The sequence below is a fragment of the Salvelinus fontinalis genome, unplaced genomic scaffold (genome assembly GCF_029448725.1).
Source record: "Salvelinus fontinalis isolate EN_2023a unplaced genomic scaffold, ASM2944872v1 scaffold_0002, whole genome shotgun sequence".
NCBI classification, from domain to species: Eukaryota; Metazoa; Chordata; class Actinopteri; order Salmoniformes; family Salmonidae; genus Salvelinus; species Salvelinus fontinalis.
The window spans coordinates 1,321,840-1,341,441 of NW_026600211.1; the positions used below are offsets into that span (position 1 = coordinate 1,321,840).

General features: G+C 42.9%; 1 protein-coding gene across 1 annotated transcript; it reads right to left on the minus strand.

The window, feature by feature from the left end:
* Positions 1-401: 401 nt before the first annotated feature.
* Positions 402-18,382, minus strand: LOC129841902 (neuronal pentraxin-1-like). The gene is made up of 4 exons (XM_055910253.1): positions 17,524-18,382; positions 15,811-16,473; positions 5,095-5,274; positions 402-4,117 (listed from the first exon to the last, which is right to left on the minus strand). Exons 1-4 carry the CDS (start codon positions 18,256-18,258, stop codon positions 3,908-3,910), a joined length of 1,788 nt encoding a protein of 595 aa, XP_055766228.1. The 5' UTR covers positions 18,259-18,382; the 3' UTR covers positions 402-3,907.
* Positions 18,383-19,602: the final 1,220 nt, after the last annotated feature.

Here is a 19,602-nt window from a genome sequence, read left to right on the forward strand (position 1 = left end):
CATTGTATAGGTCACAGGAGGTTGGTGGCACCTTAATTTGGGAGGACAGACTTGTTGTAATGGCTGGAGCGGAATGAGTAGACTAGTATCAAATACATCAAACACATAGTTTGATTCCATTCACTCCGTTCCAGCCATTATTATGAGCCATCCTCCCTTCAGCAGCCCTCCACTGGTATAGGCCACCCCATCTCTAGTGCCGCCTGCCCTGATGTGGTGACCTGTGGGTACTGTAGTGTGGCCACATTGGGTTGCTGAGAGATTGTTTGTGTGTGATGGGTGTTAGTAGCAGGCTATCAGCAGTGAGGAAAGCAGACAGGTCAAACAAGACATCAGGTGCAGTCTGAGGTCAGAATGGGATTCAAGAACATAAATTGATTAGTAAATAAACATTCAAACAGAAACATCAAGGTTTTTATTTACAAATAGTATCAAATCGTTTCTGATAAGTGTGCAGTATTCACAGACAACGTCTACTGATAGAAACACAGCCAGATCAAACATTTCCAAAGCTACAATGTTATTACAGCAAATGTATATTAGCCTAATATAACATTTGAATAAAAAAGGAATTTGAGAAATGTTTTATAAATTTTGCCATCAAACAACAACACGATTTCAAATAAAAAGGTATATACATTGTCAAATAAAGTAGTATAAATGAACACACACTTCTGTTTAATATCACTAAATAACAAGAACTCAATTTCAATGGAACGTTCTTACCTGCTAAATACAAAGTGCATTGTAAATAAAGTCGTAAATCTGTTGCTTGTCTGATTCTTGGTCTAGGGGTGAAACTTGACTCCTACATTAAAAAGAGAGGTAAAGAGAAATGTGGGGTAACTCCCTTACATTTTCACTCCCCTACGTAGCATAACTCATAATACATTAAATCAAGCTTTAAAATGTGTTGTATGTATACTGAACAAAAATATGAACTCAACATGTAAAGTGTTGGTCCCATGTTTCATGAGCTGAAATAAAAGATCCCAGAAATATTCCATACGCACAAAAGCTTATTTTTCTCAAATTTTGTACACAATTTGTTTACATTCCTGTTAGTGAGCATTTCTCCTTTGCCAAGATAATCCATCCACCTGACAGGTGTGGCATATCAAGAAGCTGATTAAACAGCATGATCATTGCACAGGTGCACTTTGTGCTGGGGACACTAAACGGCCACTCTAAAATGTACAGTTTTGTCACAACACAATGCCACAGATGTCTCAAGTTTTGAGGGAGCATGCAATTGGCATGCTGACTGCAGGAATGTTCAACAGAGCTGTTGCCAGAGAATTGAATGTTAGTTTCTCTACCATAAGTCGCTGAGGGCTGAGGAGTATTTCTGTCTGAAATAAAGCCCTTTTGTGGGGGAAAACTAATTCTGATTGGCTGTGCTTGGCTCCCCAGTGGGCGGACCTGACTCCCAAGTCCCTGCGCCCCTGCTCAGTCGTGTGAAATCCATAGATTAGGGCGTAATGAATTTATTTCAATTGACTGACTTCCTTATATACACTGTAACTCAGTAAAATCTTTGAAATTGTTGCATGTTGCATTTATATTTTTGTTCAGTATACATATAAAGACTCATAAAGCACATTTCTTTGCTGGGAATTCATGTCTCAGGTAAATCATTGAAACATTTTTCTGAAATCAAAACAATAACACAAAGCTAGAATCCTGAATTGAAACAATAACAAAGAGGTCACCCCACCTCTGTTTTGGTATAAAGCTGAGATATGGGCCTGGAGAAATGTAACCACTCTTAAATTCATAGACAGAGCTGTGGATGCAAAGACTGACCACCCATGACATCAATATTATCAGTTTTAATGTTTGGAGGCTATATAGTGTTTGTTTACATTTACATTGTTTACAAATATTAGAGTAAAACAAGCTTATATTTTGGGTTCTGATATGGTATGACATTTGAACTAAGCTCATGATTCATTTCTAAGTTATATTCTTCAAGAATCAATGGGTATATGTCATTAATTTATAAGTCCAAAAATGGATGTAACAACAAGGCTTTAAGAAAATGTACTCAATGTACTTATATCACAGGAAAACAGGGAAAAAATTAAAAGACTAAACAAAAGAATTAGTCTAATTTGTCTTTGGTTTCTTTGGTATAGTAGCTGTATGTTTCAATGAATCTTCTTTCAAAGAGAATCCATTGGTCAACCTCACTCTCTCCTACTTATGTAACCACTTTCAAAGTCAATTATACCGTCCCACTATAAGGATGTGTACCATAACAACAATATCTAGTGATCTTTATCAACTATATGACAATATGTCATATTATCCTTGTTGTGACATTAAAACAGCAGTAACATTTTAGTAACACTAATAAAGGGTCAAATAGAAGCTAGAAAAATAGATACATATACAGTGCCTTTAGAAAGTATTCACACCACTTGACTTATTCTACATTTGTTGTGTTACAGCCTGAATAAAACATTGATTACATTTAGATTTTTTGTCACTGGCCTACACACAATACCCAATAATGTCAAATTAATAAAAAATGAAAATCTGAAATGTCTTAAGTCAATTAATAGTCAACCCCTTTGTTATGGCAAGTTAAAATAAGTTCAGGAGTACAATTTTGCTTAAAAAGTCACATAAGTTGCATGGACTTTATTGTGTGCAATAAAAGTGTTTAACATTATTGTTTAAATGACTACCGCATCTCTGTTCCCGACACAAACAATTATCTGTAAGGTCCCTCACAGTTAAGCAGTGAATTTGGCTGTGACAGGAGAAAATTGAGGATGGATCAACAACATTGTAGTTACACCACAATGCAAATCTAATTGACAGTGAAAAGAAGGAAGCCTGTACAGAATACAGATATTCCAAACATTCCAAACTCTTTGGAACAAGGCACTAAAGTAATACTGCAAAAAATGTTGCAAAGCAATTAACTTGTTGTCCTGAATATAAAGTGTTATGTTTGGAGCAAATCCAATACAGAACATTACTGAGTACCACTCTCCATATTTTCAAGCACAGTGGTGGCTGCATCATGTTATGGGTATGCTTGTAATCGTTAAGGACTGGGGAGTTTTTCAGGATTAAAAATAAATGGAATAGATCTAAGCACAGGCAAAATCCTAGAGGAAAACTTGTTTCAGTCTGCTTTCCAACAGACACTGGGAGATTAATTCACATTTCAGCAGGACAATAACCTAAAACACAAGACCAAATCTACACTGGAGTTGCTTACCATGCAGATGTGAATGTTCCTGAGTGGTCAAGTTATGGTTTTGACTTAACTCTACTTGAAAATCTATGGTAAGACCTGAAAAAGCTTGAAGAATTGTAAAATATTGCGCAATCCAGGTCTGGAAAGCTCTTAGAGACTTACCCAGAAAGACTCATAGCTGTAATCACTACCAAAGTTGCTTCTACAAAGAATTAACTCAGGGGTGTAAATACTTGTGTAAATGGTTATTTCTGTATATTATTTTCTATACATTTGCAAAAATTTCTAAAAACATGTTTTCACTTTGTCATTATGAGGTATTATGTGTATATGGGTGAACATTTGTTATAATTTAATACATTTAGAATACAGGCTGTAACACAACAAAATGTGGAATAAGTCAAGGGGTATGAATACTTTATGAAGGCACTGTATATATAGTCCATTTCATTATCAAAACATTTTAATTCCATAATAGTCATAACACAGTCTCTGGGAATGGAGGTCTTCAGTCTTTCAGAATAAAAGGAAGGCATAGTTTTAGTCAGGTGGTAATATTAAGTGGAGTGGATCCTCTATCCCGTGTGATCTCATAGTCACCCTGGATCGGAAAAAAATCCTTCTTCGATAGGAGCACTTTTAAGTATGTGTGTGATATGGATCCATTGGTAATGTCATAATAGTTGGTTGCCCTTAGTGACAGGGGTCAAAGGGGTACTTGGTGACCCCTCCATGGAGCTCCACCACGTTCTCGGACCAGGTGATCACGTCCCCGCTGAGGTGGCTGTTGCAGGAGGCCAGGCTGTAGATGTCATGGGCCGTGAGGACATTAGCCCACATCTGGAGGTCAGAGATGTCCCCCATAAACGCCTGCGTAGCGTCGAAACGACCTCCCAGAGTGTCCTGGAGGAGAGAGACAAGGTCATGTTAGGCTCATTCTAAAGTTAGGATTTGGACTTAAGAAAGGAGCCATAAATGCATTTAAACTAAATAATGGGGTTTGTTTGTGGCTAGCTGAGGGAAGGACGGCTCATAATAATGTCCGGAACAGAGCTAATGGAATGGCATCAAATGAAAACCATGTGTTTGATGTATTTGATACCATTCCACCTATTCTGCTCCAGCCATTACCATGAGCCTGTCCTCCCCAACCTCCTGTGCTTTGTATGTATGGTGTGTAGTAGTAGGTGGTAGTCTGCCTTCGTTATATGACAAAACCTGTCTGCTGCTCTAAATGAGACATGGTCCGGGTTCAGAGGTCAGAGGATTACACAGTAATGACTCTGACCTTAACCCCAACCACGACCACTGTTTCTGAGAGAAAGCCCATGCTAGTGAAGTGACTGCTTTTGTGGTTGGTTAAGGGCAAGCGCACAACAGTCCCTCTGCTTGGGCTGCGTTTACACTGGTAGCCCAATTCTGATCTTTTGCCCAATTATTGTAAATAGCTGAAAAGACCAATTAGTGGTAAAAAAAAAGATCAGAAATGTGTGACTGTGTAAACATAGCATTCTAGACAGCCGTGGCGTGATACATAAAGGGAGGCTATACTAGGATAAGGGACTCAGTCAATAATAGGTGAATTTATGGGCTGAGGAGGGAAGGAAGGAAGGGAAAGGGGATACCTAGTCAGTTGCACAACTGAATGCATTCAACTGAAATGTGGCTTCCGCATTTAACCCAACCCCTCTGAATCAGAGAAGCGCGGTGGGCTGCCTCAATCAACGTCCACTGCATAGGCGCCCGGGGAGCAGTTTGTTGTTGGGGGTTAATGAGTGAGGTCGCAGGGAAAATGGCTTAGTGTGCACTTTTCTTGTCTTGTGTAATGCAGAAGCTTTTTGTAGACACTCAACAACCAACTGAAAGAATTTGAAGATTACCTGTTCCTGTCCGAGGATGAAGACCCCTCCAGGTTTGATGGGATGCCATGCGGACAGGTTCTCCCCAGAGCCCCTCTTCACCCCGTCCTGGTACGCCTCCCACTCACCGTCCCTCATCGACCACGTCACGCACACATGGTGCCACTTCCCATCGCTGATAGAAAGGGGCAGAGTCACTGCCTGGGGGGAAGGGAGGAGAGTAGGGATTGAGTACCACCAAGTTGACAGCACAAGGAGATAACTTGTGTGTTTCCTGTAGTAAACAGGTAAACATTTGTACTACTTGATGACTTGATGTTGGTAGTAAATAAGTAGTTAAAACAGTACAGCTTTACTAAACAGGCTTGTCAATAGTAATCAAGTAGAGTTTTTACTACTTGATGTTGGTAGTAAATAAGTGGTCAAAACACTACAGGCAGACAACACCGGCTTTTCGTGACCACAAAAGACAAGACAGGAAGTAGTTGGCTATTGTTAGCTAGCTACTGTTTTTGCCAATCCTGAATGTAAATCCTCTTCCAACCTTCGTCATCCTGTCTTTCATAGTTAGCCCTTATGCTTGCACCAGTTCCTTTAAGTTTTATGAATACTTTCATGTCGTTGTTCAGCTGTTTATATAACTTTTTAGGAAATGAAAAAGGATCAGGAGCAATTCAGTAGTGATCAGTAGTGAAACTACACACACAAATGGCAGTAGTAATTCAATAGGGCTTGAGTAGGCATACAGCAGTAGGCTTTGTGTAGTAATTCAATAGGGATGGAGTAGGCATACAGCAGTAGACTTTGTGTAGTAATTCAATAGGGATTGAGTAGGCATACAGCAGTAGGCTTTGTGTAGTAATTCAATAGGGCTTGAGTAGGCATACAGCAGTAGGCTTTGTGTAGTAATTCAATAGGGCTTGAGTAGGCATACAGCAGTAGGCTTTGTGTAGTAATTCAATAGGGCTTGAGTAGACATACAGCAGTAGGCTTTGTGTAGTAATTCAATAGGGCTTGAGTAGGCATACAGCAGTAGGCTTTGTGTAGTAATTCAATAGGGATTGAGTAGGCATACAGCAGTAGGCTTTGTGTAGTAATTCAATAGGGATTGAGAGGCATACAGCAGTAGGCTTTGTGTAGTAATTCAATAGTGAACATGTAGGAATTGTGTAGGTATGTGTAGGTTTAAAGTAGTAAATACCCAAAAGTTCAGAAGTTACACAGAAGTCATTAAGGGAGAATTATATAGTGATTTCAATAGGAAATATGCATTGTTCACCAGTGATGAAAGGTCCCAATTTGTCACTCATTTACTATTTAAATGACTACATAAATCACTACTGGTTTACTACACATCTCAATAGCAATCAAATAGTAAAATCAGTAGGGTTGTGTAGATCTTGTGTAGTATTGCTGAGTAGTAACTCCGTAGTATTTTTTCATGAGGGCTGAGACCAAGGTTGTGAATTACTGGGGGGGGTCTCTAAATTATGCAAATTAACTACTCTCCTGTTTGTTTAAAATGTAGTGGTAAATTTGTTTTACAGTGGTAAATATGTAAATAAATACTTACAAATGAAACAAATACCCTCACCTCTCTGTCATGGTTTAAACCATTTATTTATATGTGGCAGCACTGTCACTCAGTAGTGCTGACTTTCGGCCTTAGGTGAGTTCCTTTATGCATAGATTTTTCTTTGTACTTCCTAATTTTCACCATTTGTTTGCCATGCGTCCTTGATAAAAAAATAGCCTTTATTCCAATCATTAGATTTATCCGTTGATTTATCATTGTTTGCGTTTGTCAGTCAGCTGTTTAGAGCGCTCATTCGTTGTTTTTCAGGTGCGCGTGGGTTCTGGTGTTCTCTGTGACCGATGGTAAAAACAGATTCATGTTGGATATTCAACAGATATTCGCCTGTCGTTTTCCTTACGTCCACCAACAGCAGTTAGGGACCATCAACATAGTGACAAATCACATTTTTCACATTTCAATAGCTCTTTAACCATTTCTCCTAAAACTTCAAAACGGGTTGTAGCTAACTCCATGGCATAGACACACATTGCACACACTTTTTTTTTTGTCGGTTTACATCTCACACTATTTAAAATTATTTATTTTAATTTCTTTATTTTAACATCAAACAAGGTTTATAATGTACACTCAGTGGGCCTACACATTGCACACCCTTTTGTTTGTCCATTTGCATCTCATGAGATTTCTCGAGAATATTTTAAAGATTCAAATTTCAATAGCTTCTCTTAGTCTTATGACCTACAACCCTCAAACTACTTTCAGAATATCCACCGAATAGCCTTATATGTATAGCCTTATATCTAGCACAACCTTTTGTTTGTCCATTTTCATCTCACACAATTTATACATTTTCTCACATACAATTTCAATGTTTTTCAATGTTTCTAATTTCAATAGCTCCTTGGTCATGTGACCTACAACCCTCAAACTACTTTCAGAACATTCAGTCACTAGCCTTATATATTGCACACCCGTTAGTTCATCCATTTTCATCTCAGGTGATTTTAAATGAATTGTTCTGTTTTTCATTGTTTCAAATGTCAATAGCTCTCTGGTCATGTGACCTACAACCCTCAAACTGCTGTCAGAATATCCACTGAATAGCCTTAAATGTAGCACTACCTTTCGTTTGTCCATTTTAATCTCACACAATTTAACATTAATTTGTAATGTTTTTCAATGTTTCTAATTTCAATAGCTCCTAGGTCATGTGACTTATTGGACTCAAACACAGTTCAGAATGTACACTCAGTGGGCCTACACATTGCACACCCTTTAGTTTGTCCATTTTCATCTCACTCGATTTTACATGAATTTATTTACATTTAAAATGTCAATAGCTCCTTGGTCATGTGACCTACTGTCCCCAACCAAGGTTCAGAATGTCTACTGACTACCCTTCTATATTGCACACTCTTTAGTTGGTCACTTTTCATCTCAGGTGATCTGACATGAATGTTTCAAACTTTCTAATTTCAATAGCTCCTTGGCCATGTGACCTACAACCCTCAAACTACTTTCAGAATATCCACCGAATAGCCTTATATGTAGCATAACCTTTCGTTTGTCCATTTTCATCTCACACGATTTTACATTAATTGCCTGCTCTGCTCCCCAGAAGGACCGTGTCACTCACACCTATTCACTTGGGCCTTCCTGAACTCCAGGCAGGCCCCCATTGACCTGGTGACCTCTGACTCGAGGATTCTAGGCCTACACTCCCTGCCCGCCTGCCTGCCCTCTCCCTGGGTCTGAGAGTGTATAGCTTACTCCCTGGAACTACAGACCTCCAGGCCTCCACATCTACTCTCCCTACCCAGTCAACACCCCTCTCACTGGGCATCACCCATCACCGCGTCACGGCCGGGGCTCAGCCATCTCCATAACCTTGCTCACCAGGCGAACTGGGACACCCACACTTAAGCACCCCTCCCCGGACACTAAGACGTCATATTCCCGCTGTCAGGAACCATGTGCACCTGGTAACCCGAAACAGGCTCTATGCACCTGGTGACCCGCCCGCTTTTTTCCACTCAGAGACTAAGTCCCCACTCCAACCTCCATGGCCCCCAAGTCCGACCGCCCCTGCTCAAACTCTGAGTGCCCACCGCCTTGATGGAGGCCTCCTCGTGCACCTGGTGACCCTTTGACTTCCACAGCGAGTCCCAACCTGACTCACAGTCCCACCAAAGGACGAGCCTGGCCGGATGGGCGACCACCACCTAGCCCCCTACCTATCCAGAGCCCCATGTCAATGTCTTACGCCTTCTACCTGCCTGCCTGGGCTCTCTCACACTCTGTGTCTGGCCTCTGGTCCCTGGCCCTTCTGTGTGCACCTGGTAACCTGTAAGTAAAGAAGGGGTATGGTGGAGGAAAATGCTTTCCGTCCCCAACAAAAGCTTGGATCAAGGGCTGACTTTCAATAGATTGCAGCGAGTGAGCTGCTCTACTACGTACGAAACCCTGACCCAGAATCAGGTCGTCTACAAGTGATTTAGCACCAGGTTTCCCACAAAATGCTGTGCGCATCAGGAGAGAGGTGGCAACTCATCCGGCCGCACTCCAACCCCGTCACGAACGGCTCTACTCACCTGCCTAAAGAGGCAGGCTATCCTGGGCCATCCGAAGATCTGTGGTGCTACGGTATCGTTACGTTTAGGGGGGATTCTGATTTAGACTCCGCTTTAAATTTAGTGAGCGTGGGTGGGACCTCCCCATCTACAATGTGGAGTGTCCCGCACTCAGGCAAGCCTGAGGCCTGGTAGTGTCAGCTAATGGTAAGGCACATGCCATCTCCACATGCTCTCCTCCCACATATAATGTGTAGAGTCCCGCACCCAGGCAGACCTGAGACCTGGCAGTGTCCATAACCGCTAAGCACATTCCATCTCCATTTAGTGTTCCACTGTTAGCGGGTCTAGCCGAAGCCAGCGTTCGATTCAAACCTTTGCGGTTTACAGTTAGCTAAGTATACGGGGGACGTGTGTTTAAATGTTTCACCATAGCCGCTTTGTGATCAGACTGATGCGAGTAGTACACTTTCATCAGCCTTCTCCCAGGACTTAACTCCCCCCTCCCAGCCAAAGCCAGGGATGCGTTTGAGATGTCATTCTCTGATTGGCTTCCTGTCAGGGTCAGAATTTGTTTCATTGAGTTTGGTGGAACCGCCCTCACATTATCATGCTTGACCGAAAGCCCCATATTCCAGGACCGACTGCCGCCTTCCGTTAACGATCAACAGCCGTCACCATCTGCAGGACTCTCTTTGCGTACGGACTAGTACCGAGGTAACTCCCGTTTGGTTTGCATCGTTAGCGACACCTGAAAACAGGTGACATACAGGGAGGGATTGGAAGAGCCCTGCTAGAAGGCTACCTCGTTATCTCCCTTACTAAGGCTAAGGACTCTTTCAGAGAGTCATTGTTACTCCCGCCATTTACTCATGCTTCATTGAATTTCTTCACTGTGACATTCAGAGCACTGGGCAGAAATCACATCACGTCAACAGCCACCTCGGGCCTTCGAAATGCTTTGTTTTAATTAAACAATCGGATTCCCCTGGTCCGCACCAGTTCTAAGTCAGCTGCTAGGCGCCAGCCGATGCAACCCGCCGGAAACCCAGCGTGAATAGGGCCGGCGAGCGACGTAGCTGGGGAGATCCGCGAGAAGGGCCCAAGACGCGTCCAGAGTCGCCGCCACCAACTACCGGACCCAGTCCCCCACAGGTCTGCCTCTGGCCTGCTGACAGACACCACCCGACGAAGCCCCGCACACAGTCCTTTGCGAGACCACGCACGAGAGACCGCGAGATGGGCCGCATAACGAACTTCCAACGGTGGCGAGAGGAGGGCGACGGAGCGACTGCTCCCCCAGCCGCAGCTTGAACCCAACTTCGCACCCCAGCCCGACCGACCCAGCCCTTAGAGCCAATCCTTATCCTGAAGTTACGGATCTGATTTGCCGACTTCCCTTACCTACATTGTTTTAACATGCCAGAGGCTGTTCACCTTGAAGACCTGCTGCGGATATGGGTACGGCCCGGCGTGAGATTTACACCCTCTCCCCCGGATTTTCAAGGGCCAGCGAGAGCTCACAGGACGCCGCCGGAACCGTAACACTTTCCAGGGCTTGGACCCATCTCTTGGGTCGATCCCATTCCAGGGCATCTTGCCCTTCACAAAGAAAAGAGAACTCTCCCCGGGGCTCCCACCAGCTTCTCCGGGATCGGTCGCGTTACCGCACTGGACGCCTCGCGGCGCCCATCTCCGCCAGTCTGTGGACATTCTGAAAGTAGTTTGAGGTCAGTAGGTAACAAATTAGAAAGTTTGAAAAATGTATGCAAAATCTTGTGAGACGAAAATGACAAACTAAAGGGTGTGCAATGTGTAGGCTCACCGAGTGTACATTCTGAACCTTGTTTGAGGTCAGTAGGTCACATGACCAAGGAGCTATTGAAATGAGAAAGTTTGAGACGTTTATGTAAAATCGAGCGAGAGGAAAATGGATAAACTAAAGGGTGTGCAATGTGTAGGGCCACTGAATGTAGATTCTGAAAAAAGTTTGTACTTTGTTTATGCTCCCTAACTAATTCAACTAGGAATAGAAAATGCTGTTCACATCTCCACGTTTATGAGCTTTGGAAAGCGAATTAATATCCAAATCATGAAAATAAGACATGTGCAATGTTGTGCACAATTTTTCCAACATCATGATACTTATTTGGAGTTTGTGGCTCAAGTGGTTTGAAAGCTATTGAGGTTTGGAAGCACGAATATCCGTTGAATATCCAACTTGAAACTGTCTTTACCTCGGTTTCTCTGTGCCATCCGTGGCCAAAAGTAGTAGACCATTTATTTCGCTTTATTATTTTCTATCAATATTTGTTTTCTTTCCTGGATCAGCTGATGATGGTAGACAATATCACTAGACAACTAGTCTCCAGCTAGACACCAATGTGCATCCAATCCATCCAACAAGTAGGCTATACGTTAATGACAGTAGGCCTACAAGGTGACTCTTTGGTTAGAAGAGGATAAATGATTAACGTTCAATGTTCTAATTCAATTGTTAAATGCTTAATAATAATAAATAACACTGTCATCAATTTCATCAATGTAAGGACAGAAAGGAAGTATTTTATGTCACACGATCTGTGAAGACTCCAAGCATTAACAAATTAACTATGGACTAACTCATGAACAAGGGTGGAAAACATGTTTTGATTTATTTAACTCATGTATTATATTGGATGTAGGCTACCTGTTCTGTGTGTGTTCGTGTGTGTAAAATTGCCTCTGCTGAGAGGGTCGGCTACCAGAAGTGATGTAAGCCTACTGGAAGGAAAACACAACTGAATGTATAGGGAGCATTACTTTTTTTTTGTGACCGGCAATAAATTTAAAAAACACTACATAACTGTCTACCGGTAGATCTATTTGAAGTTCATGGTAATAGGCTTACACATTGTCGCCTAGTCTGGTAAGTTGACCGTGTGTTAGAATGACCAGACCATCCTGTTTATCAGGTGTCCAGACTTGTCAGGCTACAAAAAGGTCCATTTGTCAGCAAGAAGTATCAATTAATGGAGGCCTAATCAATGGCAATGGCTGAATTTCAATAGGCACACTTCTTGGTGTTTTGTAACACATGTCCATTTCCATTCATCAAGTGGCGCCAGTATACAGTTGAAATCGGAAGTTTACATACACTTAGGTTGGAGTCATTAAAATGTGTTTTTCAACAACTCCACATATTTCCTGTTAACAAACTATAGTTTTGGCATGTCAGTTAGGACATCTACTTTGTGTACAGATATGTTTTCTAACAATTGTTTACAGACAGATTATTTCACTGTATCACAATTCCAGTGGGTCAGAAGTTTACATACACTAAGTTGACTGTGCCTTTAAACAGCTTGGGAAATTCCAGAAAATGATGTCATGGCTTTAGCAGCTTCTGATAGGCTAATTGAGATCATTTGAGTAAATTGGAGGTGTACCCGCCTACCTTCAAACGCAGTGCCTCTATGCTTGACATCATGGGAAAATCAAAAGAAATCAGCCAAGAACTCAGAAAGAAAATTGCAGACCTCCACAAGTCTGGTTCATCCTTGGGACCAATTTCCAAACACCTGAAGGCTCCACGTTCATCTGTACAAACAATAGTACACAAGTATAAACACCATGGGAATGCGCAGCCGTCATACCGCTCAGGAAGGAGACACGTTCTGTCTCCTGGAGATGAACGTACTTTGGTGCGAAAAGTGCAAATCAATCCCAGAACAACAGCAAAGGACCTTGTGAAGATGCTGGAGGAAACAGGTACAAAAATATCTATATCAACAGTAAAACAAGTCCTATATCGACATAACCTGAAAGGCCGCTCAGCAAGGAAGAATCCACTGCTCCAAAACCGCCATAAAAAAGCCAGACTACGGTTTGCAACTGCACATGGGGACAAATATCGTAATTTTTGGAGAAATGTCCTCTGGTCTGATGAAACAAAAATATAACTGTTTGGCCATAATGACCATCGTTATGTTTGGAGGAAAAAGTGGAAGGCTTGCAAGCCAAAGAACACCATCCCAACTGTGAAGCACAGGGGTGGCAGCATCATGTTGTGGGGGTGCTTTGATACAGGAGGTTGTGGTGCACTTCACAAAGTAGATGGCATCATGAGGATGGAAAATAATGTGGATATATTGACGCAACATCTCAAGACATCAGTCAGGAAGTTAAAGCTTGGTCGCAAATGGGTCTTCCAAATGGACAATCACCCCAAGCATACTTCCAAAGTTGTGGCAAAATGGCTTCAGGACAACAAAGTTGGAGTGGCCATCACAAAGCCCTGACCTCGATCCTATAGAACCTTTGTGGGCAGAACTGAAAAAGTGTGCGAGCAAGGAGGCCTACAAACCTGACTCAGTTACATCAGCTCTGTCAGGAGGAATGGGCCAAAATTCACCCAACTTATTGTGGGAAGCTTGTGGAAGGCTACCCGAAACGTTTAACCCAAGTTAAACAATTTAAGGGCAATGCTACCAAATACTAATTGAGTGTATGTAAACTTCTGACCCGCTGGGAATGTGATGAAAGAAATAAAAGCTGAAATAAATCATTCTCTCTACTATTATTCTGACATTTCACATTCTTAAAATGAAGTGGTGATCCTAATTCACCTACGACAGGGAATTTTTACTGGGATTAAATGTCAGGAATTGTGAAAAACTGAGTTTAAATGCATTTGGCTAAGGTGTATGGAAACTTCTGACTTCAACTGTACATGCAGTTTGGATGCTGGAATTATTTTGGAGTGGATGAACATGCATAGGTAGCCTACATTTAGAAGTGATTTGTTTGACAATCAGATGAAAATATCATGACTGGTTGTGTTAATGTCACATTAAAAGGTAATACATTTTTTACAGTTTAAATGATAAAAATTGATAGAGACCCACGAAAGTCATGGTGTAATTCACACTCTGGCTGAGACTCTCTCCACCTGCTGTCTAAGTAAGCTGCTCTCTGACGTCATTGTCACGCCATTAAGACGGATCACTGGTGTCAGAAAGTCCATTCGGTTAACCTTCGGAGTTACAATGCTCTTCAGTGTAGCCTAGTTATTATATACTGAGCTTCTGAGCTACTGAGTCCAACAGGCCTTCGGGCTAAACCTTTGGCTACAGAGACGTGGCTTACATGGCTTTTATTCTCACAGCTGAAGTGTTAAACCCAAGAGCGTTATATAGCATGCACTCTGGCCATGTCCGAATACCCATTCTAGCGTACTATACTGAACAAAAATATAAACACAACATGCAACAATTTTTATTATTTTACTGATTTACAGTTCATGTAAGGAAATCAGTCAATTGAAATGAAATCATTAGGCCCTAATCTATGGATTTCACAACTGGGAATACAGATATGCATCTGTTGGTCACAGATACCTTTAAAAAAAAAAGGTAGGGGTGTGGATTAGAAAACCAGTCAGTATCTGGTGTGACCACCATTTGCCTCATCCAGTGCGACACATCTCCTTCGCATAGAGTTGATCAGACAGTTGATTGTGGCCTTGTGGAATGTTGTCCCACTCCTCTTCATCGGCTGTGCGAAGTTGCTGAATATTGGCAGGAATTGGAACACGCTGTCGTAAACGTCGATGCAGAGTATCCCAAACTTGCTCAATGGGTGACATGTCTGTTGAGTATGCAGGCCATGGAAGAACTGGGACATTTTCAGCTAACAAGAATTGTATACAGATCCTTGGCGGCGGATGAATGGCACGACAATGGGCCTCAGGATCTCGTCATGGCATCTCTGTGCATTCAAATTGCCATTAATAAAATGCAATTGTGTTTGTTGTCTGTAGCTTCTGCCTGCCCATACCATGACCCCACCACCACCATGGGGCACTCTGTTCACAACGTTGACATCAGAAAACCGCTCGCCCACACGATGCCATACATGAGGTCTGTGGTTGTGAGGCCAGTTGGAGGTACTGCCAAATTCTTTAAAACAATGTTGGAGGCGGCTTATGGTAGAGAAATGAACATTCAATTATCTGGCAACAGCTCAGGTGGACTATCCTGCAGTCAGCATGCCAATTGCATGCTCCCTCTAAACTTGAGACATCTGTGGCATTGTGTTGTGTGACAAAACTGCACATTTTAGAGTGACCTTTTATTGTCCCTAGCACAAGGCGCACCTGTGTAATGATCATGCTGTTTAATCAGCTTCTTGTTAAGCTACACCTGTCAGGTGGATGGATGATCTTGGCAAAGGAAAAATTCTCACTAACAGGGATGTAAACAAATTTCTGCACAAGAGTTGAGAGAAATAAGCTTTTTGTGAGTATGGAAAATGTATGGGTATCTTTTATTTCAGCTCATGAAACATGGGACCAACACTTTACACGTTGCGTTTATATTTTTGTTCAGTGTAAATAGTATGCAGAAAAAAATACAGTTTTATAAATAGACTGACATTTCAAAAATAGACTCCCACAATTCGTTAATTTTGGTACAGCACGTCAATTTCTCTGATTATCAGCTGTTGTCAAACACGTTGGAAAAGATGAAAAGACGAGTGAATTCCACTAGACCAAAGCTGAAATGAGTATGCAGTTTAGGTCTGTAATACACTAGTATGGGTATTCAGACATGGCCACTCTCTACTCAACCCTCTCTCTCCCCGTCTCACCTTGTCATCCACCAGCAGCTCCATGGGGTTGTTGCCCCACTCGATCAGCACCAGTTCGTTGGCCTGTCCTGGTACAGAGTAGGAGAAGGGGGTCCCCAGCCCGGGGCCTGCACCCCCCTTTATCCACAGACACAGGGTGAGGGCAAAGATCTCGTGGAGGAGGGTCGTCTTCACCTTCCCGTACATGTAGTTGGTTCTCATGGGGAAGCCGATATGGAAGGCATCAGGGGTCTTGGTCTTCTTCCTGCTGTTGGTACCTGTATGGTGCAGGTTATTCAGTAGAGAGTCCAGTTTGTTGTTGGAGTGCAGGCCAGCCTTGGGCCCTGGTATGCGAAAACCCGTTCTCTGCAGGTAACCATGGCTATCTGCCTCGTTGTCGTGTTGCCCATCATCATGGTGATCATCGGGGTGGTCGTCATGGTGACTGTCGTCATGATGCCCGTCATTGTCATGGTGATTGTCATGGTGGCTGTCATCGTGATGCCCGTCATTGTCGTGGTCTTCATGGTGTCCGTCATCGTGGTGATCGCTGTCGTCATGGTGATTGGGGCTACTGCTGAGGGCAGCAGCGGTGTGGTGCATCTGCTGCTCCAGAGCACTGATCTTCCTCTGGAGGAGCTCCTTCAGAGAGCTGGAGTAGGTGGTGGAGGTGTTCCGTGACTGCTGGGGAGGGAGACACAAACACTACCCTTATTTACTGTTGACTACAGTACATACATTATTTTTTTATTATGGTTGAGATTGAGAAACAGATTGAGAGATAAGTGAGAAAAGTATTGCTATTTGACAGTTTCTACATCGTTGACTTGTGGTCTCTCTGTGGGACCGTGACGATAGACAGATGGCACGGGCAGCAGAGGGTACAGATCTGAGATCAGTGTCAATTATCATGATCTCCACTTACAGTCTGATAAACAGGCCACAAACCTGGACGACAAAGCCTGGATTACGATAGAAAGCAAGAGAGAGAGAACAGGTAGGAATGATGTGCCCTGCCCAGCTCCATCCAGCTACACTAATTTTACCCATCTACCAAGCTAACCTAACTCTCTCTACCAATCTTAAACTTGCCCAGCTAGCTCTGTCCTGCTCATCTCAAACCCACCCAACCATACCAAACCCTACCAAGCGTACTCAAGCAGAATCCATTTAAACCGTCAGTGCTCAATAACCTTGTCTAGTGTGCCCATTTTGACAGGGTGATCATCCAACCCACTGTTCTGCTCCAGACAGTCCAACAGGGCTGGCAGTGTAGCAGAGGAAAGGGACAATGGTGATCCTTGATTGTTTTTACAAATCAAGGATTTTGATGCCAGAAAACAAGATGTAGAACTCTGTCTGCCTGTGGCAGATGGTGTCTCGCATGGCAGGGTGGTACTTTCATGTGATTAACAGATGTAATTATCCCGAGCTCTTATTCAGCTTGATTTGTTTATTTGACCAAAAAGTCCAATGGCATGTGCATCACCTGACCTGAGACAAGACAAGGAAGTGACACGTGAAAACACAGTACACCCCACTTCTTCTCTCTCGCATTATAATATAGTAATCTGCCATTTAGCAGACGCTTTTATCCAAAACAATTTAAAGTAATCCCTTAATCCTGATTTTAGTCTCTGTCTCTCATCCCTCTGTCATTCTTTTATTTCTTTCCTCATGACCCCATCCTATCTCTATGATCTCTTTTCTGTACTAAACGGAACTCTCTCTCACCTGCAGGTTATCCATTCTCTCTTTAAGGGCCTGCAGCATCCTGCCCAGTTCCTCCGGCGATTTTGATGATATCATATCCTCTGGTGTTGCGTGTTTATCCTTCCCCCTGTTGTTATGCCCACTGTCCAACCGGTGCCCACCATTCCCAGGGTAGTGTCCGGCTGCATCCAAGGCATGGTTGTTGTTTCCATTGTGACCCTGCTGGTTGCCATGGTGACCATTGTCAGCGTAAGGCAGATGGCTGACAGCCCCTCCGTGATGAGATGGAGGTTCATGGTGGTCGTTGTGAGCCCCGATGCCCGGCCCAGAGCCCTCACACAGGGTGAGCTTGGCGGTCAGCTCCCTGATGGTCTCTCTCATATCCAGGATGGTCTCTTTCTGCTGCACCAGGCTCTCTCTCAGGTGTAAAATAGTGGTTTTAGCCTCCTCTGTCATTCCCCACCAGCCATTATTGTTCGGGGGCCCTACAGGAGGCGCGTGGTGCCCTGCCCCGCTAGGCCCCATGACTGGCCCCCCAGAGGGGAAGCAAGCAGGGTCGGTATCGGCAGGGACGGGAATGCAGATGAACCGCGGGTGGCCTCCATAGTCAGGCCCTGGCATGGCAGAGGTAGGGGAGATGAAGAGGAGGATGGTGGAGAGGATGAGTGTTTGTAACGGCGAGGGTTTAGAGATGCACTTGTGTCCCATTTTCAGCACTCTTTGAGTATGGTTTGAGGTTGAAGAAATAGACTCCATTTTAAAATGTCTGATGTGAGTAAGTTTATCTCTTTTGAATTAAAAGCAGCATGTCCCAGAAAAGCTATTTTCCAATAGCTCTGTGGTCTGATACCTCTGAAAGTGTCTTATTTTATGGTGTGGGAGAACAAGGGCTGTTGTGGAAAGCACCTGCAAGAAAAGTATGAGGTTTAGAATGCAGCTGAGTAACTTTAGGTCTAGGACAGCACACAAAGTAGCAGGGACCGGTAGTTCCCCTTCTATTGCTGTGGATGCTGTTTGGAAGACTACAAGGCTGCAGTTGTAGGTGTGGAAGCCCGTACTGTACTCTAGGCAGGGCCGTGCACAGATCTTTTGGTGGTCTCAAAGTGAGAAAAAGGGCGCCCCCCTCCAAAATGACCGTCATTCCATTTATATTTTTCTACTGCTCCTGTAGCCAAATTCTCCATGATTTGTTTTAACATAGGCTTTACTTTTCTACCAAAACACACTCACTCATCATACATTGTAGACTAAGCCAGCTCAAAGATGAAAGGAAGTTAGTTAATGATCTTGCTAGAACCACTACCGCGGTCTATATAGTATCTGATAATCGCTGATGTAGACTAGATGGATCAGCTATTTAGCTAGACTATGCTGTCAAAACAAGCTAGTCTTTACTTGATTTGAATTTGTCTGCTAACAAACAGTCAAACTGCAGTCGCCCCCTTCCCTGTCCCTGACCGTGATGCAACACATGCTACTAACCTACAACTGGTGGTACTCATTGTAAACCGATAGGCAATTCGTTGCATTTGAAGTTACAAGAGAGAGAATAGACTAAATCAAATAAAAAGTCTTTGTTTTTTTGTTTTTTTACACGCACGTGCCTGACTGTAGTGCAGTATTCCATCTGCAGGGTTGATGCATTAATTGGCTTTTGAGAGATTAATCAAGGGATTGGCCTGGAATAAAACAAAATCACAGAGTACCGATAGCACGCACACCAGATCATTATAACAAAAACACCAAAAAATAAGTAAATCAGTAAGAAATAAAGTGAGCATCTAAGCCTTCACATTATTAAGAATAGAGTATGTTCTGAAATTATGTCGTTTTTACTGGCTGCTTAAGAAATCTCTTGATGATCACTCACACCTTGTCATGCATGTTCAAGCTGCTCTTACTTATATGACCAGCCCGATCAACAGTTTTCTATTGAGGCGTTAAGGTCTACCATAGCAATCAGACACTCCTAATCACATCTAATCACCATTGGATGTATTTTTAATGTACTGTAAATAAAGATGTGTGGGCACTGGGGTGACAGCTAAAACCGTGATGGCCATCTGTTCGCTCTCAATCCAGACATTGTTTGACCCTGTT

Excerpts from the sequence above, each read along its gene's own strand:
- LOC129841902 (XM_055910253.1), bottom strand. The coding sequence starts at position 18,258 with ATGGAGTCTATTTCTTCAACCTCAAACCATACTCAAAGAGTGCTGAAA. Across the intron at positions 16,474-17,523 it reads AGAGAATGGATAACCTGCAG|CAGTCACGGAACACCTCCAC; the intron begins GTGAGAGAGAGT and ends CTCCCTCCCCAG. Across the intron at positions 5,275-15,810 it reads AGCTGCTGGTGGATGACAAG|GCAGTGACTCTGCCCCTTTC; the intron begins GTGAGACGGGGA and ends CCTTCCCCCCAG.